Source organism: Mesoplodon mirus (assembly GCF_964341445.2).
Source record: "Mesoplodon mirus genome assembly, chromosome: 9".
NCBI lineage: Eukaryota > Metazoa > Chordata > Mammalia > Artiodactyla > Ziphiidae > Mesoplodon > Mesoplodon mirus.
This window is the reverse complement of record NC_138985.1, coordinates 64,436,987-64,462,781: the sequence shown is the minus strand read 5'-3', so window position 1 is coordinate 64,462,781 and position 25,795 is coordinate 64,436,987. Positions and strand designations below refer to the sequence as shown.

Genomic DNA, 25,795 nt, shown 5'->3' with positions numbered 1-25,795 from the left:
ATCATAAGCCAAAAGATGAGGTTCTAACTGTGGAATTTCACACGGTACCTCTCTGCACCACTTGTAGCGGGTGGGGGACATTGTGGAGAGGTGGCGGGGATCCTTATTACATCCTATAAGTCACACTGGGTTGTAGACAGACATAAAGCTGGTAGTGATTTGGCGTAAAATACAAATGACCCTGCCGTGAAAGCTTCATCTAAGCTCTCTACAAAAAGAAGCAAAGGCAACCTGGGGCAGGGACATATATAACTGGGAGATAGATACATAGGTAAATAGACAGACAGATAGATAGATAGATAGATAATCCAGGTGAGAGCTGCCTTGTTCTCAGAATTTTCCCCAAGGAAGCGTGCTCCACTCCCATTTCTACCAACCACTTGGTGCTCGTCCACTGAGGACCAGGGAACAAATTTTCATAGCGATGAGAGATGAACAGAATTAGAACACTGGACGTGCCTCTGATGTTGAAAGAGAATCTGAAAGCAGAGGCAGCCGTTGCCTGTGGAACATGACTGCCTCCCTCTGTGGCTTCCCATCATTGGACTTGTTGGCAAATATCTCTAAAGAGGAAGTCTGACTCCTGCTTTAGGATAAACTGAAGAGCCTGGGCAGTGTTTGTCTCCCTGTCCCCCATCTTTACCTGACTAGAGAACTCACTGTTACCTTTCCGATTCAGCTCTGGGGTACTGCTGTACTCTGCCCTTGCTCCTGTTTTTACCACAGACTTGGTCGGCATGGGGAAGCCAGTCTACCAGATATGGCCTGGAAATGTCACTCAACTTTATTGGTTTCCAAATGTGGATTCTGTTTTGGCTGAAAATAGTAGTAGGATTTTTTGATTTATGGAGTAATGCCTTCTGGTCTTTTGCAGAGATTTTTAGGGCAGCCAGGTAATTGGGAGAATTTAAAAAATCAACACTAGGGAGTTAGAGCTCCCTCTGCTGGCTTCAGTGTGGTACTGTATATGTAAAACGCACAAGGCTGAGCCAAAATGAGTTGGTCTCAGAACAGGACCAATTCATAGTGGGAATACGGGTTGTATAAGGTTCCTGTAAGTTAGGTGAACAGATCTGGTCGGGGGTGGGGGGCGGAAACTAATAGGAGGAACTGAAAATTGATGGGTTTACAAGCTTGGTTAAAAAAATTCGTTGGTGGGCTTCCCTGGTGTCGCAGTGGTTGAGGGTCCGCCTGCCGAGGCAGGGGACACGGGTTCATGCCGCGGAGCCGCTGGGCCCGTAAGCCATGGCCGCTGAGCCTGCACGTCCGGAGCCTGTGCTCCGCAATGGGAGAGGCCACACCAGTGAGAGGCCCGCGTACCGCAAAAAAAAAAAAAAAAAAAAAAAATTCGTTGGTTTACGAAGAATTGTCTAGTTCCTTCAGAGAAAAAATTACATGAGTTACATTTCTTTTAAACTGCAGTAGTCAGAGCCACAGTGACAGCCAGGAAATAGCTGTTCCGGAGGGAGTGCTAAGGGCCAGCCCCTGCTTGGTGGATGTGTGAGAACTGAGCCTTTCCTTTCTACTATGCATGTAGTGAAAGTCGAAAAAAATTGTCTTACACAAATGTTGGTGGTTGAGTTACAAACTGTAAAGTGCTAGCTTTTTACTTTTCATTAAATAATTAAAAGTATGATAAAAAAAAAACAGAACCAGCAAACCATATGTAGCATAGAATCATTCTTATGGTACTTTTTCTCTCCTCTTTTGTTTCCTCTTAATATCTGTAATAAATTGACCCCAAAACACTAAACAGATGACTCTCATTTGACTCCTAGGCAAAATACTGGAGCACTAATGCCCATGAGATTGAAGGTACAGTATTTGACAAGAGTGGAAAAGCAGTGCATCGGCTATTTGGGAAATGGCATGAGAGCATCTACTGCGGTGGTTCCTCCTCATCCACTTGTATCTGGAGAGCAAGTTAGTATCTGGTTAATCAGCCCCAAGCAAAAGGAGGCGGGACGTGGCCAGAGGAACCGCACATGGGTGGGCGTCAGTGTCCATTCGGTGTATCTAGCCTCTACCTGCTTTGAATTATGTTGGAGCTACTGGCCCATCTTTCATTCACCTAGTTATATCTCAGACTCATCCTCAAGCTTAACAACACCTCTGTTGGGTTGATAGGTCCTGGGTTCTTAATTCCAGAACAAAGCCATTGCTAATCTGTGGTCACTCTGCCTTCCAGTCAACACACATCATTCCTTCGCCTATACTGGGCACTGTGAAAGAGTATCAGTGAGGTACAAGAAGTCATTCTAGAGCAAAGATACAGGGAAAATTCTTACTGGAAAAGTAGAATGACCTACAAGAGTTAGGGGTCCCCTAGACTCTCCCAATACCATAAGCCACTCCAGTCTCTCCTGTAATTCTAGAAGGATACTAAGTGCTTGAAGCAGCTGAGGGGAAAAGGGGGAAGGAAGTCAAACCTTTATAATGGCTTAAAGCATTAGGATATGTGCTATGCACTTAACAACAAATGGCAGGGGGTGGCCCCAGGGTTGTTACACAGGCAGGTTACCTGTGTCAAGAACACAGGTCATTGAGGGCCCATCTGCCACTTCCAATATGGTGGTGGTGTTTCTTCCCATGGATGCAAAATGGTTGCCTCGATTCAATATCTTATCCCCCTGTGACAGCTCACTAAGCAGGGGAGAAGGGAGGACAGAAGAGCTTTCTTCAGTTGTAACTGTCTTTTCTCAGGAATGAAATATTTCCTAGGATCTTGCAGTAAATGTGTCTTCATATCTCATCAACCTGAAGTGGGTCCAAACCCATCCCTTAACCGATCCTGGGCAACTGGGTCGGCAGGAGAGATTCAGATGAGTTTAGATTCATCCCCTAGGGAGTGTACAGTGACACCCAAACAGATGAGTTTGCTATTAGCAAGTAAGAAAGGGAGATGACTGTAGAGTGGGCGAGCAAAAATGTCTCTTTCAATGGGTAGCAGCCACATCTTCCACCGTCGCAGAGGTTGCCACGAAGCTAGAATGACTTGGCACCATGGCCGCCTTCCTAGCTTCAGAGGTTCAGGGGCACGCATGGCATTTTATGAATGAGACCCTTGCTCTCCTTTGCTTAAAGAAGGTATCACAGATGAGAACTACCATCAGCTCTGGGTGTTAAAGTAGTACCTTGACAACAGTGTGTAAGCTGTTATTCTTGTTGCTGCTGTTGTTATTCATTGACTTTATGTCTCTGCCTTGGCTGTGAGCATCACTGGCCTGTCTGCAAGAAAAACCACTGTCTCCACTCTGGTGATTGGGAGACTGGGCTGGATTTTTGAAGGCATAGTAGGAAGTTTGCTATTATTTTTATGCTTAGGATCCCCAGAGAATTAGAATTAGACAAAGTGGACTTCTGAATCTTCAGAAAATGGATCTTCAGAAAAGTCGTGGAAAGCATTTATATATTTGGACAGCTAGAGCTAAGGCTACGAGTGGATTGGCTTAGTCTACATTTGATTTATCCAATACGTAAATTTGGGTATTTTTAGCTTGACTTTTAGCTGGATTCATCCCCTGGGGAGTGTACAGTGATGCTAAGTGCTTGAAGCAGCTGGGGGGAAAAGGGGGAAGGAAGTCAAACCTTCATAATGGCTTAAAGCATTAGGATATGTGCTATGCACTTAACAATTAAATTAAAGTTAACAATTAAAGTTAGGGCAATATGCCTGCATTAATCTGCTGGGGCTGCTGTAACAAACACCACAGACTGGGTGGCTTAAACAGCAGAAATTCATTTGCTCACAGTTCTGGAGGCTGGGTGCTGGCACATTCGCATTCTGGTGGGAGTCTTCTTCGTGGCTTGGCTGCCAGATCAGGGCCGACCCTTCTGACCCCGTTTAACCTTCGTTACTCCAGAGGCCTCATCTCCAAAGACAGCACTCTGGGGGTGGGGCTTTAACATATGAATTTTGAGAGAACATAAACATCCAGTCCATAACATTCTGCCCCTGGCCTCCCAAAATCATGTCCTTCTTACGTGCAAAATGTGTGTATTCCACCCCAGCAGCCCCAGAAGTCTTGACTCATTCCTGCATCAACTCTAAAGTCCAAAGTCTCATCCAAATATCATCTAAATCAGGTACGGGTGAGATTTGAGGTATGATTCATCCTCTCCAGCTGTGAGTCTGTGAAACCAAAATGTGCTTCCAAAACACAGTGGTGGGATGGGCATAGGATAGACATTCCCATTCCAAAGGGAGAAAGAGGAAAGAAGAAAGGGATGACAGGTCCTAAGTGAGTCCAAGACCTAGCACGGCAAATGCTGTTGATCTAAAAACTGGAGATCATCCTCATTGGCTCGATGCCCCACCCTCTGGGACCACTGGGACTTTGCCTGGCTCCCAAGCCCCCCAAGGCTCTGGGTGGTGGCAGCCGGGCTTGTTGAAGCTGCACAGCGGCCGGGCCATTTGAGCGGTAGAGGCAGCCTTGCCCCCTGAATCTGTGTAGTCTGGGCCTGTGGTGGGAGTGGCAGCCTGATGATCTCTGAATCACCTTCAGAGAATTCCTCCCTTTTCTTGAAGGCAATGCATGTTTCCAGCTGCGTAGCTCTCTGGTTCCATCTGTAAAATAACAGTAGTCCAGCAGCCTTGCTTCATTCAGTCCCATTTTCTCTGTCCCCTTTGGTTCCAGCTGGCAGTGTTTCTGCCATTATAATCCCATCTCTATTCCTGGCTTCTGCTGAGGTGGTTTAAAATTAAAATATGTAAGATTTGGAGGGGCCAAGTATTGGTGAAAAGAAGAGCAGGACTGGAAGTAAAGAATAATATTTATTGACCTCTTGGTATGGGTCCAACACTATTCTAGGTACTAGACAGAGTTTCAGGAGAATTTGACATCTCTTAAATGAAAAACTGATTCTCTAGAGTGAAAGTCTTGTTAGTCAGGAAAAATGGACCTAGAGTTCTTTTTAACATGTTTATTTTAGTAACAAATTATTTTTATAACTTAAATTCTATAGAAACTTCTTGGTATTTAATATATTTGCTATAGGACCACACAAAGAAGACCTTATGCTTGTAGGTAGAAGGAAGCTTATAGAGAAGAAAATTTATAGAGAAAAATTCAGCACCTCTTTGTGAGCCAGAATATTTTAATAGAAATGGAAGGGTTTAGAGCTGAGAGAGAAAAATTGTAGCTGGTCTGAGATGAAAAAGGTGAAGGAATTAAGATGTGATGTGAATGCAATGCAAGTCAGAGATGAATGATTTCTTTTTCTTTTAGATCCCATGCCAAAAGGCTATGAGCAATATTATGGCTTCACACAGTTTGCACTGGAATTAAATGAAATGGATCCATTGTTAAAGTCTTTATTACCACCTACTGACACTCGATTCAGGCCAGACCAAAGGTAAGGATTTTTTTCAGATCTTTATCTCCAGAGATGTGAAACTCTTTGTAAAAAGTCTTGGTAACGTCTCCCAGGCCACCAAAGGAGCCTAAGAGGCCTTTCTAATTAAGACTCAAAACCAAGAAGGCAAAAAATAAAATAAAATTGATAGAATTTGACTTTATTTTTAAAAAACCCAGCACCCTTCTTCATGATAAAGTAAATAAAATGTATACCCAGAGTCAAAAGATTAGCGACTGAGAAATCTATACTTGCAGCTCACTTCATGAATTGGTTCTAGAAATCAAGATCAATCCATTAAAAAAAAAAATAGACATAGGGAAATGAACAGTTCACAAAATAGGAAATGCAGGTAGCCCTTAAACATATGAAAAGCTGCTCAGTCTTACTCAAAAAAACCCACAAAATTTTAAAACCACGCTGTCATACCATTTCTTTACCTATCAGATGGCAAAGACTCAAAAGTTTGATTCACTCTGAGGCTACGGGGAAGAGGCACTTCAGTAACATTGCTGGTGGAAATGTAAATTGCTATAATCCCCATAAAGGACAGTTTGGTAATAGATATATTACAGACTCACCCTTTAACCCAGCAATTCCACTTCTAGAACTGTCTCCTTAGAGATATACTAACACATGTGCAAAATGACAGATATATACAGTCCTTCACTGCTGCATTAATTTTAACAGTAAAAAATTGGGAACATCCCAAGTGTCTATCAATAGGGAATTGTTTAAATAAATGCAGGTATATCCACACAATTGAATATTATATATCTATGAAAAGTGAAAAGTTCTGTATACTACCAAGAATCAGCTCCAAGATATATGGTTAAGTAAAAAGTAAAACAAGATACCAAAGTATAGACAGTATGTGTCACCTGCTTCCGTTTATGTTCTTAAAAGGGAGGGGGGGTAAAAATATATATTAATGTGTGTTTATATACAAATCAGGAATCTCTAGAAGGATGCACAAGAAACCGGTAACGGTGGATTACCTGCGGTGGGGGGCCTGAATGTCGGTGGGATGGGGAGGAAACAGGTAGAACTGGAGACGGGAATGAGAGAGCAAGATTTTACCCCAAATTCCTTTTCATAGATACAATTTTTTGAACCATGTCTGTATCACCAATTCAGAACACAATATTTTCCCTCATTACCTCCAAATAATGTTTTAAGGGTTGAGGAGGGGGCTTATGTATAGGAGAGTATTCTGAATATCCAGTCTTGCGCATATGCAGTTCTAATAGTAACGATTGTTACCTTTCCTTGGTGTTCCTATTCCTTTATCTTTTTCCTCAATGCCTCAGGTTTCTAGAAGAAGGGAGCTTAGAAGAGGCCGAAATACAAAAGCAGAGGATTGAACAGCTGCAGAGAGAAAGGCGGCGGGTCTTGGAAGAAAATAAGGTGGAGCACCAGCCTCGGTTTTTCAGGTATGTGTGCAGCTGGGGTCGTGTGGGTCATTGTTGGCAGGCACTGGCGATGCCTGATGCTTCTGATGTGAAGAGAACAGACAGGGGTGTCCTCTCCCCACAAGAGAGTGTTCTCAGCCCTTTTCCTGCTTCAGAGTGGTGACATCCCTCCTCTGTGAAGGCCCGACTTTGTGGGGACACTGCCCCCAGGCTGCCCCGCTCAGCCCTCCTTTGTTGCGTTCCTTGGTCTCTCCCAGGGCCTCTCCCAGGACTTTGCAGAGAGGTGCTCAGTAAGTGCTTGTGGGAGAAGCAACGAGACCAACCAAACCCAGCTCCCAGTACCAGGCCGGCTTATTCAAGCCTTGTCTAAGGTTGGTCCCCCAAACGGGTAGATTCTACACAGTGATGGAGATAATTAGCTATCACCCTGTTCTTCACCAAACTAGAACTTCCAAGTAATCTAATTCTTGAATTGCAGAAGTTCCAATATACTGGGGCTTGAATTTGGAACACTTAGTATTATTTTAAAAGTAGCTTGCTAGGAGGGCCTCGTTAAGAACAGACTGAAAGATTTAGAAGGGGCGTCAGAGATCATCCGCCCTTCACCCCCTCTTTTATTTTAACTGCAAAGAAACGAAGGCCCAGGGGACATAGGTGATCTGTGGAAAGACCCAGTGGAATGTACCAGACTGGGGCTGGCTCTCTTGACTACAGGCCAGGGCTTGATATGGTTTTAGGGGATTTTAGTTTGTTCATTTTTTTAAAAATCAGCAACAGAACAATCACAGGTAGAAAAGCAGCCAGCTCCTGCCCTACCTATTCCCCCAAGTCTTCTTTTCAGGATTTTGTTGTTGTTTGCAGGGATTTTTTGGTTGTTATTATTTTTTAATGGGCAACAGAAACACTTTTAGGAGGATTTAGCAACTAATCTATCAGCTGCATCAATAAAATTATATATTTCCAAAACAGCAAAATAGCAACAAGTTATGTTTTATCCCCAGAGTCTTATGTCCTTTCCCCTAAAGTTGATGTGGATTTTGATCATTTCACAAACTCAGAATATGAGTGATTGAAGATTAGTAGGCCAGAGTTTTATCCCAGAATATTCATAACTTCATTTAAACATTTAAAAAATAAGACACCTTAAATTACTATTTTTTTTATAAAGGCAAGGGATAGGTAAATGGATAGACTAACAGACTGATCAGTTGATTTTGGTAATATCTGTTAAAGAGGTTCATTAAAGTATTTTTAGGATCATTAAAAATTGTGGATAACCAGACTGTCTCAGGAACTAGATAAGGAGATTTATCAACTTGATCTGATGTAAAAACCTCAAAAATGACTTCACATAGTCTGTGGATCTCTGTGGGAAGTGAACTAACATGTAAATGCGAAATATAAAATGTTATCTGGGCTGTCAGTGTAACCACGTAAGAATTACGTCTGGAATGGACAAGGACTGAACACAGCTGCAGTTCTTTCTACTTTTGATTGTCTGTAAAATTATCAGAGTATTAGATGTGGCAAGTAAAACTGTGAGAAAAGGTGAGAATTGTTCAGCAGTAGCAGTCCGGGAACTGTTCCAGTTAGACGCTGGCAGAGATGACAGAGGAGCATGGGGACTTGGACGTTTCCGTTGACACTCACTGAGGAGCCACGAAAACATCACTGGAAATTTCAAGGGGAAACTACAGCTCTGGCAGCGATAGTCGTCTTTGTTTCATAGTAAAGTATCTGATATGCAGATCGATTTATTTGAAACACATCCCTTTATTGGAATAGAGAAACAATTGTGATAAAAATCTATGTTCCTGCGAATGTGGAAAAATAGGCACTCCTCACTTTTGTTTCTAAAACATATGACAGTATCAGTCCACATTACGAGTGCGCATACTCTTTGACTCAGAAGTTCAATTTATAGGAATTTTTAATATAACTAATCTCTTGCACATACAAAATAACATATGTTTTGTTTATAATAGCTAGAGGTTGAAAACAACATCCTCAGGGCCCACCAGTAGGGTACTTATTAAATCATGGTCCATCCCCACAATGGACTATCACGCACCTGTTTAAAAAGAAAAAAAGGAAGCCCTTTTTGCCAGAGTCACCAAACTTCTCCTGCAAAGGGCAAATGGTGAATATTGTGAGCTTTGCAGGCCATGAGGCCTCAGTAGTAATGACTCAACCCTGCTGTGCAATGTGCAAGCAGCCATAGACAATACTTAAATGAATGGGCATGATGTGTTCCAGTAAAATGGTATTACAGAGATAGGCTGAAGGCTGGATTTGGCCCTTGGGCTGTAGTTTGCTGACCTTATTGTGACAATGGAAAAGGATCTGTAATATATATGTTATATCAAAAACTCAAGGGGTGGGAGACCATCCAGGGCTACCATTGAATGAAAAATAGGAGAGGAGTGGAGTGTGAGTGTGCATGCATGCATGCTCACACACGTGGAATTTCTCTGAGTGAAGCTGCTAAGATCATTGTCTCTGAAGAGAACTGGGAGGCTGGGTGTAGGAAGAAAACATTCAGCTCTCCACTCTTTGGTACCTTTTGAATTTAGATCTATGTAATATATTATCTATGCATAGAATAGTGAACCAAGGCTATTCACTCCAGGCTGTGATTCCAATTCCTTCCAGTACCTTTCCTTTTTACTGTTAATTGATCACTTGATTTGAACAACGTGATTGATTTGTAACTTTTACGTGGCCATACCCCAGGTGGTGGCTGTCATCCCAGCCCTGTTTTCTGTACGACAGACTCTACCCTCACCCACTTCTCTCAGAAGCACCCATTTCTCACAGCCTCTAAGTTGGAGAAGTCAAAGTCAGAAGTAGCAAAACGGTTTCCAGGCTTCCTGCTCCCTCGCTGGTCCAGTACTGGACCACAGGGACAGGGGTGCAGGTGCCAGTGATAAGCTGGGGAGGACGGGCGGGGGAGGAACGGGGTGAAAAGGAGACAGAGACTATGACAGTCTTGTCACAAGCCTTCAGCAAATTCTTTCACTTTCACAGGAAATCCAGCGATGACTCTTGGGTGAGCAGTGGCACCTACTTGGAACTTAGGAAAGATCTTGGTTTTTCCAAACTGGACCATCCTGTCTTGTGGTAAAAGAGGAAAGAGCGATACACCTTTGTACTTCTCCCGTGTTTGCTTTCTGAAGCCACAAACCTGTGTCTGTATATTTAAACAATATCATCTAGAATGATCACTTGTGCTTCTTAGCTTAGTGTTGTATTTAAGTATATATTTTCTTCAGTAGGTTTCTTTACAATTTCAAATGTTATCACAATTGTTTATATGAATGTAGAACACCTTGATATTTCTTTTTATATATAAACTATTTAATAAAAATGAAAGATTGAATGTTAACATGTGGGTTACAAAAGAAGCTTTAACACTAATTTTCCAAAGGTTAGGAAAATTCTAATTAAATGTATGCCTTATAAAATTATGTTGGAAAAAAAATCCATCTTTCCCAGGTGCATTAAGAAATAAGAATACGAAGGGTTACTCACCTGTGTGCAAGCTACCCAGGTTTTTGTTTTGTTTTGTTTTTTTGTTTTTTTTGTGGTACGCGGGCCTCTCACTTTTGTGGCCTCTCCCATTGTGGAGCACAGGCTCCGGATGCGCAGGCTCAGCGGCCATGGCTCACGGGCCCAGCCGCTCCGCGGCATGTGGGATCTTCCCGGACCGGGGCACGAACCCGTGTCCCCTGCATCAGGCAGGCGGACTCTCAACCACTGCGCCACCAGGGAAGCCCCACTACCCAGGTTTAATTTGGTAGCTCAGATATCTTTTTGCCTCAGACAGCTTTTGAATTGCTCACACAGAACAATTCTGCTGGTACTGGAGTCTGAAGAATATTTGCATTTGCGTTTTAGTGCTTGGGGGAATGGTATACGATTAGTGGGATGTATGTTTTTATATAAGATGGATATGGCAGCTTCTCAAAGAGGAAGCACTCGAACTCATCCCTCCCTATAGTTTCATTGCCTTATATGCAATTGTACCGTTACTCAGAAAAATTGTTGATAATCCGAGAAACCCCTGTTAATTAAATGTCAAAATGAAATCCCAGGCGGACAGTAGGAAATTTCTCCTTAGTGAGAGCTGAATCCATTACAAGTTAAGAAACTGTTTTCTGCTTCCCACCCCACCTCTAGCCTCCTCCGCTGTTTGACCACATCTCTGTTGAATATGGAATGTCCCAATTTAGTGTAAAACATAGGTGCATTCAACATGGCAGTTTGACTTTCCAAAAGTTTAGCAAAGTAACTGATTGTTTTAAATAATTCAACATGTTTTTCTTAAATACCGTTTTGGTATTTTCTACCTCTCAATAAGCACCATATTTTAGATCTTGTATGAAAAGTTTGACCACCTGCCTTATAGACAAATGTAGAGAATTGATGTTCATGTTCTTCCTTTGTGTTGTGTCCTGGTAAAGCTTTAAGTGTCTTATCGCTTTCCTACGCTTCCTTCTTACTCATATCACTCTTCTGTGAGTTTTGCAGCAGTCTTGAATAATACACACTATAACTACTGAAAGGAGAAACTTCGCCTTTTTAAATGTGTTATTTCCAATTACTATAATAGAATTTGTTCAGTAGTTGAATTGTGTGATCAAAGCAATTCTAACTTCTGCCCAGATTACCTTAAAACCAAAGCCTAAGTTTGAAGCCTTTTCCTCTAAAGTCCATGACGATTTTATGTAATATCAAGTAAAATGGTGTGGTAAAAAGATTTCTCCAGAAAACATTTTTAGATATTTAAATAATTTCAGAGAATGCTATGAGTGAAAAGTAGAATAAATAATGGAAAAAAGAATGCATGATTTTTCAGTGTCACACCAAATAACTAGTTGGAGAGTACTGCACTTTCAAAATGGAGAGTTATTTAAAGTGGGTCAGTAGCCTTTTGGAATCTGCAAGTGACTAGCATTTTAAAACAATACACGACTCATTAAATATTGCTTTCATCCATTCCATTGTATCAAGACGTCAAGATGAACACAGTTCGAATATCATTTCCATTTCTAAGCAGTTAACTGACCCAATCAGATTCTTTGGTTATGTGCTTTGTTCTTTTCTTTTCAAGCATGTATCTAAATTCTGCTCACAGACGGGAAGAAGCAGGTTGTAGATTTTAAGGGTACTCCAGGGGAAAACAAATCTAGTTTTCACAGTGTGAAGGTAAATGTAGAACTTGAGTAATACTGACTGTTATAGGCCTGCTCCAGGGGCTGGCTCAAAACAAAAACAGAAAGAAAACATGCAGCCTGAGTAGACGTAGCTTTGTCATGCAGTCTTTGGAAAGTCTTTAATTGTCCTGAGGCTGTTATTTCAGTTGATCTTATGTTTCATTTTGTAATCACGAGGATCAAGGGACCAAATATCACCTTTGTAGTCATCTTATTTGAGATGAGAGTGGGGCTGAATTTGAATATGAATGCAAATTTTAAAGTCTATTAGTACCAACATCTATAAAGGGCTTTTCTGAAATTTAAGCAGCTTGGTGATGCATCCTATTATAATCCTCAAATTCCCTTGAGGGGGAAATGGCTTCTTTTTTCCTTCAGTCTCTATTCTCAAAAGCATCCTCTCACCTAATTTGTATCTCAAGGACATTTTATATTCTTAGGATGAAGAAAACAGAAACATGGCATTGTTTGGGAAGAATTGAGGTAGAATTGACTTTGGATTTTGAATCTCCCGATTGCATAATGCCGATCACTGCATCACTTGAGGTACATGTTGTAACCTCCATTTTATTCCTATCATCCCATCCCAAATGTATGGTGAACTGCACAGCTGTTCTTGGAAATGGGACCTTGTACAGTCAGCCACGTTACACTTCAGTATTCCTGTTCCCCCTGCCAGTTATCCGAAGCTGCGGGACATGCTTCAGGAAGGAGCCACTGTCTCCAGGGTAGCCTGGCAGCAGGTCACTCCCTCCCCAGGCCCCAAAGCCTAGGCTGGTATTTCCTGGAGTCAAACTCAATAATCAAAGTCTCAGTGCAGCTCCTCCATGCCATTCACCTCCCAGAAACCAGACTGGTTCTGGTACTACACGTGGAGTTCACTTTAGGACAACCGTCCGTTATGTATCAGGTCCTCACGGAATGCCCAGAAAGCCCCCATGGCTTCCTGTGCTTCTTGTGAGGTTCTTTGGGAGAGAAAAGTAGACAAACCAACTTTTAAAAAAATATATTTGCTTCATTTGGGCTGCTGCTTTTCACATTTTACTTTTAACTACTTCCAGTAAATCATTGGCTTGGGCTTCGCGGTGCTATTCATCTGTATTCTCCAGATTTATGATGAGTGGTCTTATCCTACTATTAACAATGTCAACCCTAAAAGAAAAATGATAAAGTATACAGTTTTTATTTGGCTGTTGAAACTTGTTGTAGGTCTACTGCATACTCTGTAAGTTATGCCTTCCAGCTATCATAGGATTTCCTCAGAGCTTTTAGTTATGAGTAGGAGCAATAAGCAGTTGTTCTTATGATCTTAGGAATAATAGTTCCAATGTATTGGCATAATTTATTTGAATGTCTTTAATTTTGATATTAACATTGTCATACCTCTATTTTTGCTACCAAATGATAGCTATTTTCATGTGCTCAATTTTCCCTACATTGTATGAATCTGTTGCTTAGTGTTTGTCTTTATTTTTCTGTGTTGGATATATATACATCACATAAGTCTGCAAATTGCAGCAGTCTGAAATGCAAACCATTTTCAGAGACTTTGGTTTTGAGGAATGCAATGATGAGGAGTTGTTAATTTATTTGATTCATGATGATTTTATCTTCCTCTCTTACCCTCAGAGGATACTATTTTTTTTAATGGATATTTGTAAATCTTTCATCTAACCATTTATAAGATTATTTTCTGTTTAAAATCCCAGCCTTCCACGCATCCCCTTATGCCTCCCCCAAAAGCTCTGACTAATTTGTTTTTCCCCCTCGTTGACTGTGAATAAATAACATGGAAAAAGGCCGCTCCTGTCGTTGTGTTTCCAGGTTAATGGGCATATGTGGCTGCTGAACGGACAGAGCAAGACTCTAGCTGAGACTTTGCTGAGGGAGAAACACACAAGATTAGCTCAAGTGATGGGGTTGGAAATAAAAAATACCCCAGAACATAAAGAAGCCTGGAACCTTTGGCAAAAGTTACCATACTTTTGGTGTGAACATTTCCAAGGTGTACTACAAATGTAGATCCCCCAGCCTTTGGCACAGGGGACCTGAGGCAGCTAGAGCCCCAGACAGCCCCCAAAGAAGCCCTGTCTGTTCAACCCAGCATGCCATGGAAATATTATTTTCTGTGTGTCCTAACATGAAAAAGGAAAATGCCGATTAGTCACACTGATTTAATGGCTCTTAGGAATGGCTGACTCATCTCCCACACCCAACTTGTGTCCTTTGCAATGCCCCAAACACTTAACCTTCCCTGAAGTCCCATTCGAGTGAGTTCATATATTTATGGTGTTATGCACGCACTGGATCTCAGTTACACACATAAGGTCACATCTCTGCCTCCCCCAAAGCACTAAAGAGACAACCAAAAGCAATTCATGAACCTTGATTGGATCCTGGCTTAAAAGAAGAGAAAAACAAGCTATAAAAGGTATTTTGAGTGCAATTAGTGACATTTGCATATAAACATCGTGAAATTATTGCTAATTTCCACATATGTATATGATATTGCCTGTTGATCTGTATCAAATCTGCCATCAAAGAAGGATTGACATTATTCCAAATAATACGAACACTAAAGGAAATCTTAAAAGGCAACCTCAGACCATTTTAATGTGCTGGCCATTATTGGAATAGATATTAAAGCATCCTAAGGTGTTGACTTTGAGGAGGCAATGAAATTTGAAGGTACGAGTTTTCGGCCTTTAGTTTAGGAACTCAGTCGTATTATTTTCTAGTCATTCTGATGGAATACCTGCACTAATATAATGTCCATCAGTGACCAGCAAATCAGGACATCATGGTCCTAGTTGACACCAATCAGGAGTTTCTTATTATGGACTAATTAGTTGGAGTCCCTGCAGGCAAGCGAATCCAGCTCCATAGCTCAGGAGATTTAAGTGAAGGGCTACTTGCAGGGCTATTAGCAGGATTAAGGCATATCAGCAACAGCTGGAAGTTGTAACCGCCCCCGCAGGAGCTGGAGCTCCGAGGAGGGAAGGTTGGTCAGGAGCTGTAGTGGAGGGACATTTGGCCTCTGCCAGAAAATCCAGTCCAGCGTCAGGAAGAGATCTCCCAACCTCGGTCTCCTCTGGCTGCCATTCTCCCTGGTGACTGAACTCAAGTGGGTACAGGCCCCGAAATGCAGGAGGAGGCCCCAGGCCAACAGAGAAACAAGCACCTGGACCTTACATTCACCGGCATCTGCACGTCTGAGCTTTCAGATGAATTTTCAGTAAGTAAATAGGCTTCAGGGCCAATTATTTTTAGAGAGGATAGAATTGATTTTGGCTTCCAGTTATTTTACCAAGGATGAATTATGATTAACTGTGCTTTTTAAAAACTGGTTCTCCATGATATTACTGTTGTAACACTTTTAATGAGTTAAGGGCAGCCTCTTTTCTTTATTAAATGCCATAGTTTAAACAGGTATCAGACTGGGAAAAACATGTCAGCTTAAGCAGCAATTCTCAAATTTGGCTGATGTCCTGGGGGGTTTCACATACACACACACACACACACACACTTACACACTTCCTCTGGGTGGTTCAGACCCAGACAGCCTCACACAGTCTGTTGACCAGCATTTGCTCACCACAGAGCAGGAACACCACTTTCAATTTCATGATTGTTCTAGGACTTAGAAAATGGCATGTTGGTAAGAACTATGTGTTTCTTTTCATGACATTTCGCTCATTGCTTTTGTGCTTTATTTGAGATGTAAAGTTAGGGGCCTTGACACTCGTGGGTACTTTAACACAGGGGTCCCCAACCCCCAGGTCCCGGACCAGTACCTTCCTTGGCCTGTTAGGAACCGGCCGCACAGCAGGAGGTGAGCGTGGGAAGCTTCCTCTGCCGCTCCCCATTGCTCGCATGACCACCTGGACCATTACCCCCCTCAACCGTCTGTGGAAAAATTGTCTTCTACGAAACCAGTCCCTGGTGCCAGAAAGGGTGGGGACTGATGCTTTAACAAGGGCCTGCAGACAGGGAGCGAGTAGCAGCTGCTGTGATGGATGCTTTCTTTGAAAAGTATTTACTGAGCCAGGAATGGTCCCAGACACGGGCAATACATGGCCTTCCTCCTTGAGAAGCTTCCAGTCTTCTGGGAAGCCAGTGGGTCAGTGAGAAACTGCAGTGCGTAAGAGGGCTCTTGGATGTGGTAAGAGGATGCCCATGTGATGAGGGGAGAAGTGACGGGGCTCAACCACACTGCAGACGTGGCCTGAGAGGAGGGCTGAATCACAGAGCCAGTGAAGGAAGGAGAGGGCTTTGTGGCCAGGGGAGTCTGGGGGAGGGGGGAGAGGAGGCATGGGTGACTCAAGCCAGTTAGACCACCCAACCAGTGTCACAATGAAATGTTTTGATGTGTCACAATACCTGGTGTTTCCTCAGCCTGGAGCCATGAGACAAGGGTGGGGAGAAGAGGCAGGCAGCGCCCAGGCATCCAAGGGGGCCGAGGGAATCACGCCCGAGGACCCCACTCTTCTACCTCTGCGGCAGGGTCACATAAGCTTCCACCTCCAGTGTCCCCTCCCCATACATCCAAACACAGTGTAGTGAGGGAAACGGAGGCCAAGCCTGGGAAATCTAAGAGGTTCACCATGTCTCCAGAAGTGACTGAGAATTACCAGAGCAGATTTTCTAAATTATCAGATTAGACTAAGGTTTTTTTTTGTAATTTTTTATTGTGGTAAAAAATTTTTTATTTATGTTTGATGTATGGCACTGTGTAAGCTGAAGATGTACAGCATAATTGACTTACATATATTGTGACATGATCACCACCCTAAGTTTAGTTGACATCCATCTTCTCATATAGATACAAAAAAGAAAAAAAAATGTTTTTTTCTTATGATGAGAACTCTTACGATCTACTCTCTTAACAACTTTCAAATATACCATACAGCAGCATTAGCTCTAGTCATCATGTTGTATATTACATTCCCAGTACTTATTTATCTCATAACTGGAAGTTTGTACATTTTTGGGTGTGCAGGTCAGTGGCATTAAGTGCATTCACATTGTTGTGCGACCATCACCACTCTCCATCTCCAGAATTTTTTTCATCATCCCATACTGAGATTCTGTACCTATTTAGACTAAACAACATTGGACCTTGAGTTAATTTTTTTCTTGCTAACCAATAGGTGAAGGGCTCGTGAGGAAGACCAGATCAGTTACTGACAAGATGAAAGAATTGCATTTCTCTCACTTCTGAGTTATAGTGTGTGATAATTTTGCAAACTCACTACCAGAGCCTCACCACAACCCCATTTAGGCAATCCCCATTTAACAGAAGTGTTCGCTGAGGACCAGAAGTTAAGCAATTTGACCAAACCCTCCCAACTCCTTAATAGAGTGGGAATATGGGTGCATGCCTGACGTGTTTCAAAACCCAGCTCCTTCTGCTACAGAATGAGATATGTGATCCCAACAACCTTTTCCTTTCCAAGAACTTGTTCTCTAATTTTAGTCCCAAAGGTTTCCTTAGGTCTTTGAAGCTGACACAGGGAGCTCATTGGACAGGAAAAGAACCCTGGGATGGGACTTGGGAACCTAATTGTAGTTAATGATGAGAACTTGTGTAGGTCACTTATCCTCCGCAAATCTCACTTGGCCCCAACATCAAATGAACAGATTGTTATTAAATTTCTCTCTGTGCTGCCATGTTGTGATCTCAAGAATAGGCAGAAATGTTCTTTGATCAATCAATAAATATTCATGAGCACCAACGCACATAAGGTCACATCTCTGCCTCCCCCAAAGCGCTAAAGAGACAACCAAAAGCAACTCATGAACCTTGATTGGATCCTGGCTTAAAAGAAAAGTAAAACAAGCTATAAAAGACATTTTGAGTGCAATTAGTGACATTTGCACATAAACATCGTGAAATTATTGCTAATTTCCATATATGTATATGATATTGCCTGTTGATCTGTATCAAATCTGCCATCAAAGAAGGATTGACATTATTCCAAATAATACGAACACTAAAGGAAATCTTAAAAGGCAACCTCAGACCATTTTAACGTGCTGGCCATTATTGGAATAGATATTAAAGCATGCTAAGGTGTTGACTTTGAGGAGGCAATGAAATTTGAAGGTACGAGTTTTCGGCCTTTAGTTTAGGAACTCAGTCGTATTATTTTCTAGTCATACTGATGGAATACCTGCACTAATATAATGTCCATCAGTGACCAGCAAATCAGGACATCATGGTCCTAGTTGACACCAATCAGGAGTTTCTTATTATGGACTAATTAGTTGGAGTCCCTGCAGGCAAGCGAATCCAGCTCCATAGCTCAGGAGATTTAAGTGAAGGGCTACTTGCAGGGCTATTAGCAGGATTAAGGCATATCAGCAACAGCTGGAAGTTGTAACCGCCCCCGCAGGAGCTGGGGCCCTCACGGAGCTTACCTACAGATTTCAGAATCTGCCCTAAATTATTCTTTTATATTCTATCCTGAAAATGGGAAATATTTGGCCATATGGCAGAATTACATTGCTTATTTAGAAAGTACTATCAGGTTCTGAATCATGTTTTGTGAAATCAAAATGATCCAAGAGTGAACAACAGGCTTCAAAGCCTATTGATATGGTCCTTTGCCTACACATTCATCAAGCCAACAATACAGGGAATACAGGGAGATTTTAAAAATTAAGTTTCTGTTCTTGTGGAGCTTAGAGTCTATTGGGACAGAGGGTGGGGGCCAGGGGTGGAGACAATGAGCTCATAAACAGATGTGTGGTGTGACAGATGTGAAAGTGCTGTGGAGGAAAATCCTCAAGGACTGTGGGCAGGGAAGATGAATATTTCAATAGCAAATACAAGTCTGAAGCAGGGGTGAGTCTGGTGCATTTGAGGCAAGGAAACCAGTGCAGATGGAGAAGTGTGAGTGGGGGAGAGGATGGCAAATCAGAATTAGGGCAGGGAGGTACTTGGGGTCATAGGACTTTGGTTTTTACTGAATGGGATTAAAAGTCAATGAAGGGTTTTGAGCAGAGGAATGACATGATTTGATTTATGATTTTAAAGGGTCCTCTGGCTGCCTGGTGGAGATTGTAGGGGTCACAGGCAAAAACAAGGAGCCCAGTTTGGAGGTTATTGAACTCATCCAGAGAGAGATGGTGGAGGTTCAGACCAGAGTGGAAGTAGTGGAGGGAAGCAGAAAGAAATTGGAAATACTTTGAAGGTAGAATCAACAAGATTGTCCAAAGAGTTGGATTTGGGATGTGGGAGGAGAGAAGTCGAGGATGACTCTAAGTCTGTGGCCTGAGCCACTAGAAGGATGAAGTTGCCATGAACTGAGATAAGGAAGACTATGGGCAGAGCAGATTTGGGTGCTCTGGTGAAAAAATTAGGTGGTGAATTTTTTTGAGAGTCCTCTTAAGCAGGCAGCTGGATACGAGTGCAGTAGAGGGTAATGCAGCAGGCTTGGGTTGTTCAAACCTTGCAATTTGAACACAGAAAAGGCTGGACCTTGACCATCTTTTGGGAGATCCCCTCTAAGCCCTTGGAATATCCTTCCTGATAAGAGTGTTTTTATATACCTGGGACCTTGGGCCATGCCAGATAGTTTATAGTAAAAATGTGGTTATGGTGGGGACTTTGGGCTACACTGTATCAGTTTGACCTCTGGAAGGGCTGGAAACTAAGTAACTGTGGTCAGCCATGTGGATGCTCCATGCCTATGTGACCAGTGCTGGACCCTGAGGCTCCCCTGGTTGACAACACTCTGAACATGTGGCCACACATAGTTACTGGGATTCCTCGAGTGAAAAATGCAGGAGAGATTTTAGACTTCTCCGCCTCCCTCATCCCCACGTTCGTGGGACCTGAGTCCTGCCCAGTCCACCTGAGAAGTCCCTCCTTCTTACCCACAGCCCTTTCTCCAGCCAGACCCTCAGTGGTTCCTGCCTGGCCGGATGGAGCCTCTGTCCGCAGTCCCAACTCCTCGCCATCCATCCTTTAAGCCCCAACCAGAGTGACTTTTCTCAGCTCTGGTCACAACATTAATCTCATTACAATACGTCTCTGCTCAGAACACCTCAGCATTGTGTGTATGGAACACTGTGGTCCCAAGCCCAGCCTTTGGAGACAGAGACTTGGGTTTGAAGCCTGGCTCTGGTGTTTTCTCAGTTCTGCACTGGAGTTCTCCCCCAAGCAATGTCATGTGGATCACCGGTTGCTGCCATTTACTGATGGCTCACACTGTGCTAATCACTGTCCCCAAGGCTCCCTCAGTGTCCCTGCATCACCAAGAAGGAAGTGGAGACCTAGGCTGAGGAACTTGCTAACAGTCACAATCTCGAACTCGATAAAGCCAGGATTCAAATGCTCTCAGCCTCTAAACCAGCAGTTCTCAGAAAGTGGTCTGGGAGCCCCTGGGCAAGGTCTGAAATAATTTCATAACAATGTTAAGATACTCTTTGCCTTTTTCACTTTCTCTTGAGTGTACAGTGGGACTTTCAGAAGCTACATGACGTGAGTGTGCAAGGTTAATGCAGAAGCAGACATGAGCAGTCAGCTGTCTTCTTTTAAGCCAGACAGTAATGATATTTGCAAAAATATAAAGCAATGCTATTCTTCCCTCTAATTTTTTTTTGTTTTGGAGACTCTGGTTGTATTTCTTTAAAAGTATGTTTTTATGTTAACATATAATGGTTTATTTTCCATACTATTCATGAATTAATATTTCTCAATTTCTCAGTTTGAACTTCTAATACAGTAAATATCAGTAGATATAACCTACATAAATGAAAGCTCTCTGGGGTTCTCTATAATTTTTAAGAGCATGAAGTTTTTTAAAGAGCATACAGTTTTTAAGAGCATATTTAATCTTGAGACCAAATAGTGTGAGAAACACAGCACTAAGCTGTACATAATATGTAAATTGCTTATTATGGTGCCTAGTGGAGAATAAGGGCTCAATAAGTGGTTGTTTTTTACTATTATACGGTGCTGTAAATGAATAATAAATGTACTGGCCCTTGACTACTCTACACCTCACTTCTCCTCACTTCCCTGGATGCCCTCTTCTCCCCTGTTTTACTGATTTGCCTGTAGTCTCAGATCCCCAAGCCTTTGCACACTCTGTTCCTCTTAGAGAAACGTCTCCCCCACCACATCTACCGAACTCACACCTTCTCCCCCTCAAGCCTCAGCTCAAGCATCTGCACCTTTTAGAAGGCTTCCTGGAGCTGAGCTCTACACCCCTAACTCCCTGTCCAGGACCCGCCCATCATACGTACTGACTTGGGCGGAAAGTCCTGGGGATTTTGTTAATTTCCTTGGAGAGGAAGATTTTTGTTACCACCCATTCAGTATACTTGAGAAAGAGGTCTTCTTCCTGGAACATAGCCATTTCCCGTCACTAGAACAATAATTGCAAGAAAGATCATGGCCTAGGCCAGTGCTTCCCCAAATGTGGCCTAAACCCCGTGCTACCATACGCGGGCCTCTCACTGCTGTGGCCTCTCCCATTGTGGAGCACAGGCTCCAGACGCGCAGGCCCAGCGGCCATGGCTCACGGGCCCAGCCGCTCCGTGGCCTGTGGGATCCTCCCGGACCGGGGCACGAACCCGTGTCCCCTGCATCGGCAGGCGGACTCTCAACCACTGCGCCACCAGGGAAGCCCGGAGGTGCATCTTAATATGTGTATTCCTGCCCCCATCCATGACCTACCAAGTCACACTCCCTGAGAATATACATTTTTGTTAAGCATTTTTCTCTTTTTATTGGTTGATTGACTTTAAAATTTTATTGGAGTATAGTTGATTTACAATGTTGTGTTTCAGGTGTACAGCAAAATGATTCAGTTATACATATATTCATTCTTTTTCAGATTCTTTACCCATACAGGTTATTACAGAATATTGAGTATAGTTCCCAGTGCTATACAGTAGGTCCTTGTTGGTTATCTATTTTATATATAGTAGTGTGTATATGTCAATCCCAAGCTCCTAATTTATCCCTCCCCACCATATTTCCCCTTTGGTAACCATAAGTTTGCTTTCGATATTTGTAAGTCTGTTTCTGTTTTGTAAATAAGTTCATTTGTATCATTTTTTTTTTTTTTTTTTTTTTTTTTTTGCTGTACGCGGGCCTCTCACTGCTGTGGCCTCTCCCGTTGCGGAGCACAGGCTCCGGACACACAGGCTCCGCGGCCATGGCTCGCGGGCCCAGCCGCTCCGCGGCATGTGGGATCTTCCGGGATCGGGGCACGAACCCGTGTCCCCTGCATCGGCAGGCGGACTCTCAACCACTGCGCCACCAGGGAAGCCCTGTATCATTTTTTAAAATTAGATTCCACACTGAGTGATATATTTGCCTTTCTCTGTATGACTTACTTCACTTAGTATGATAATCTGTAGGTCCATCCATGTTGCTGCACATGGCATTATTTCATTCTTTTTAATGGCTGAGTAATATTCCATTGTATATATATACCACATCTTCTTTATCCATTCCTCTGTCGATGGAGAATATGATTTTTTTAATAACAAAGTCTTATGTTGATTCGGTGATTCTTATATGCACAAAGGTCTGAGAACCAGTCTTCTAGGTACTACTAGGTGCCGTCGAGTAGGGAGAAAGATGACTAAGAATAATACTATGGTGAGAAAGGAAATAACCTACAATGAATATTTACCACGTATGGAAACTTATTAAAGGGAGTTGGTTCTATTGGGAAGGGGGTCAGGGAGGATTTCACAGAAGACGTGACGTTGGACTTGGTTTGACTGGGCGTTTTTAGGCAGAGAAGGACAACAAGGGTATTCCAGCCAAAGAGAAGGTCATGTGTCATGGAAAAGAAGCCTGAAAGCATGGGACACAGATAGAGAAAGGCAGAAAACCCTCTGCATTCTGTGCTTTGATGTTATGTACAACCAAGAAACTCTGGGGATATTAATTTGGCTACTTAGCTGCTCTGTGCTGGGTGGTAAACATGAGCTTTCCAGCCATTGGAGAGACATTTGTGCATCTTGCACTACTAATCAATACACTGATATCCTGATTTGTAAATTGACCTTTGGTTAGGGTGGATCAGTACTACAGAATGTGTCAGGTGGCAAAATTCAGTTTCTAACCTGTAACACTGAGGCCTTAAATGTGATTTCACAAGGTGTGAGGTGCCCCATGAGGCCAGCCAGAAGAACCAGCTGACCTCTCAACTCTCTTGTAGTGGACACTGTAGTTTGCTTCCCAAAGCCACCACGTTAGCCTCCTTCTTACTTACAAACAGCACTTTGATTCTGTTCAGATATGGACAGCCTTGTGTTTGAAGGGAGGCCAAGCCCCTTCCCTGGCCCCAGCATCTCAATCAGACTAAACCAATATGGCAATTCCTCCTCCTGCCAATGACTGACTTAGGAATGGGCTTGGGATGAGATGTGGGAAGAAATCTGCTGGCAGCCTGAGAAATGTTTTCCACAGAAAGGGACTAAGGAGAAGGCCATCTCCTTTCCAGCCTTGAACTGTTGTGTGGATTGTTTCTACAGTCAACCTGAAACCAGGAAGAAGAAAGCCTGAGGGCAATACCAGGGGGCTGAGGATGGCAGTGAGAAGTGGCAAACAGAGGCTGGGCTGTAGATGATGTCACTGAGTCTCTGAATTAGCCACCCTGAAACTGCTCTACCTGTGCACATCTTGATATGTGAGATGACAGGTGTCCTTATTCGTTAGGCCATTTTAGTTTTTTGGGTTTTTTGTCAGCTGACTGCACGCTAATGGCACCCCTCTGACACAGACACACACAAACACAACATACTACTTATCACTTCCCCAACGTGGGAACTGAAATTAAGGAGTCACAGGGAATGTTGGAGCAGCCTTACTGCTGGGCCTCCAGAAACTGATAAATATTTATGGAACTAGAAGATTATTCAGAATCCCACCTACTTCTATCAATAAGATTATCTTTTCCTGCACAAGGACAGGTTAATCCCCCTCCTGTGTACCTCTCTGCCACTATGTCTGCCATTCTGCAGTTACCAACAACTTTGTTATCAGATGATCTTTTCTCTGTCATGGCTTCTGTTTGTTCATAGCTTCTGCTGCTTAATTTCTCTCTGGATATCTTTCAGCTTCTGCAACTGACAACTTAATGTATCTACATTTCAGTTTTTCTAGAAAAGTGTCACATCCCAGTGGGTAAGGCTGTCATGTCAGCCATGTCATCTGCTGCTGACAACACTGTAAGTTGACTGCAGTGGAGTCATAGGTCCAGCCCTAGTCCACCTGGTGGAGGCCTAGGTGGAGGGTCACACTGTACCAGTGTGACAATTTATGCAGAAAGAACCATGTTGAAACTAGGGATTGTGGAGTCTGGGGAGTATCTTGAAGTATTATCTGTCCAGCTTGCCAGCTGTCCCGCCTATATTAATTAATTCTCCTATTACTCCAAAATCATAGAAGCTTTGGCTGGGCACGTGCTTAGCCAGTGAATGACATTTCCCAGACTCATGCTAGTTGTGGCTGCGTGACTATATTCTTACTGAAATGTCACGAGTAGAGTGTTATGTGCAGCTTCTGGGATATGCCTTTAAAATGAAAGGAATGTACCCTCCCCATCCTGGTCTCCCTTCCCTGCTGGCTGCATATGGATGGAATGATGGAAACAGGAACAGCTTTCTTACACCTCAAGGTGGAAACTGCATGTTGGCAAGCCAACAAGGTCAGTGGACCTTGGGACCAACACCTAGGGTCACCAGCTTGTCTTGGTTTGCCCAGAACTGTCTGGATTTTAGCACTGAAAATCCCACAAACCAGGAACCAGTCCTGGACAAACTGGACAGTTGCTTGCCCCGCACGGTCGAGTTGCTACACCAGCTCTGGACCATCTACTTGAACTCTTGTTAGCAAAAAACAAAAAACAAAACCCAAACCCTTTTCTTTGTTTACATCACCCTATCCTATCTCTGAATTAATACAAATACATTTGGTCTAAAGAGCCTGTTGACCACATTTTTGTTGTTGCTCAGCCTGAGGTCTGACGCTGAGGTCTGGAGCTCCTAGCCAGGCTTCTGGAGCCCATGGTGGGACTGCCTGTGTCTGGGTTCCAACCTCTCATAATGGGGGCTTCAGGGGAGGCTGAGACCTAACTGACTTCTAGCTCTAACCTGGTCCCTCTCCTTGGATCTCTCGTTCCCTTTCCGAATGGGAAGTGACTTTTGAAACCTGCTGACTAGTCCGTGCTAACACCCCTTCGTAAACACACACAAACATAAATATACACGTGTACACACATCCACGCACACACATCCACACACGCATAAACACATTCTTTCCTCTCTCTCTCCCCCCACTCTGCCCCTTTTTTTTTGATACTCAGCCTTTTAGAGGAAGCCTTTATGGAGATCGTAAGGTAAGCTGGAGTAGATTCAAGGGCAAAGTAGATTTGTTTTTCTTTTTTTAAAATCACACAATATATGTTCCTCGCAGAAGAATTAGAAAATGGAGTTTGGTTTCATAAACTTTTTCCTTTAAGGTAAACTAAATGAGAACAATAAATATAGCTCATTAGGATTTAATCCCCTTTGGTCACACTAAGAGACACTACTCTCATATCAAAGGACACTTGAACTGATCTGATGATGGAGGGGGGGGTTTCAGGAGAGGGAGGGGAAGCTTCTTGGAAGCAGAGGAGTTCAGGCTCACAGGCAAACTATGACCTCGCTCCTCCATGACGTCACCTGCAGCGATGGCCCCAAGAGGAGTCAGGAACTCTCTGCATGTCTGTTTTCCCAGGAGGGCCCTAGTTTCAAATACCCTACCCTCTGTCCCTAAGAGCCATCTAAAACCACCAG

The 25,795-nt window shown here is 43.0% G+C and overlaps 2 protein-coding genes across 6 annotated transcripts in view; both read left to right on the top strand.

Annotated features, from left to right (window-relative positions):
• The window catches only part of OSBPL3 (oxysterol binding protein like 3), a 200,992-nt gene extending 190,840 nt beyond the window's left edge, over positions 1–10,152 (top strand). For all 5 annotated transcript variants that reach the window (XM_082631947.1, XM_082631943.1, XM_082631946.1 and 2 more), the window contains 4 exons: positions 1,779–1,923; positions 5,229–5,355; positions 6,666–6,788; positions 9,795–10,152. In XM_082631947.1, the coding sequence (XP_082488073.1) occupies positions 1,779–1,923; positions 5,229–5,355; positions 6,666–6,788; positions 9,795–9,891 (492 nt within the window). In that variant the 3' untranslated portion in view covers positions 9,892–10,152. The remainder of the gene's footprint in view (positions 1–1,778; positions 1,924–5,228; positions 5,356–6,665; positions 6,789–9,794) is intronic.
• A 4,631-nt stretch (positions 10,153–14,783) lies between these two features.
• GSDME (gasdermin E) overlaps positions 14,784–25,795 on the top strand; it is a 101,951-nt gene continuing 90,939 nt past the window's right edge. The window contains exon 1 of the mRNA XM_082631827.1: positions 14,784–15,218. The gene's annotated coding sequence lies outside the window, so the exon portion shown is untranslated. The remainder of the gene's footprint in view (positions 15,219–25,795) is intronic.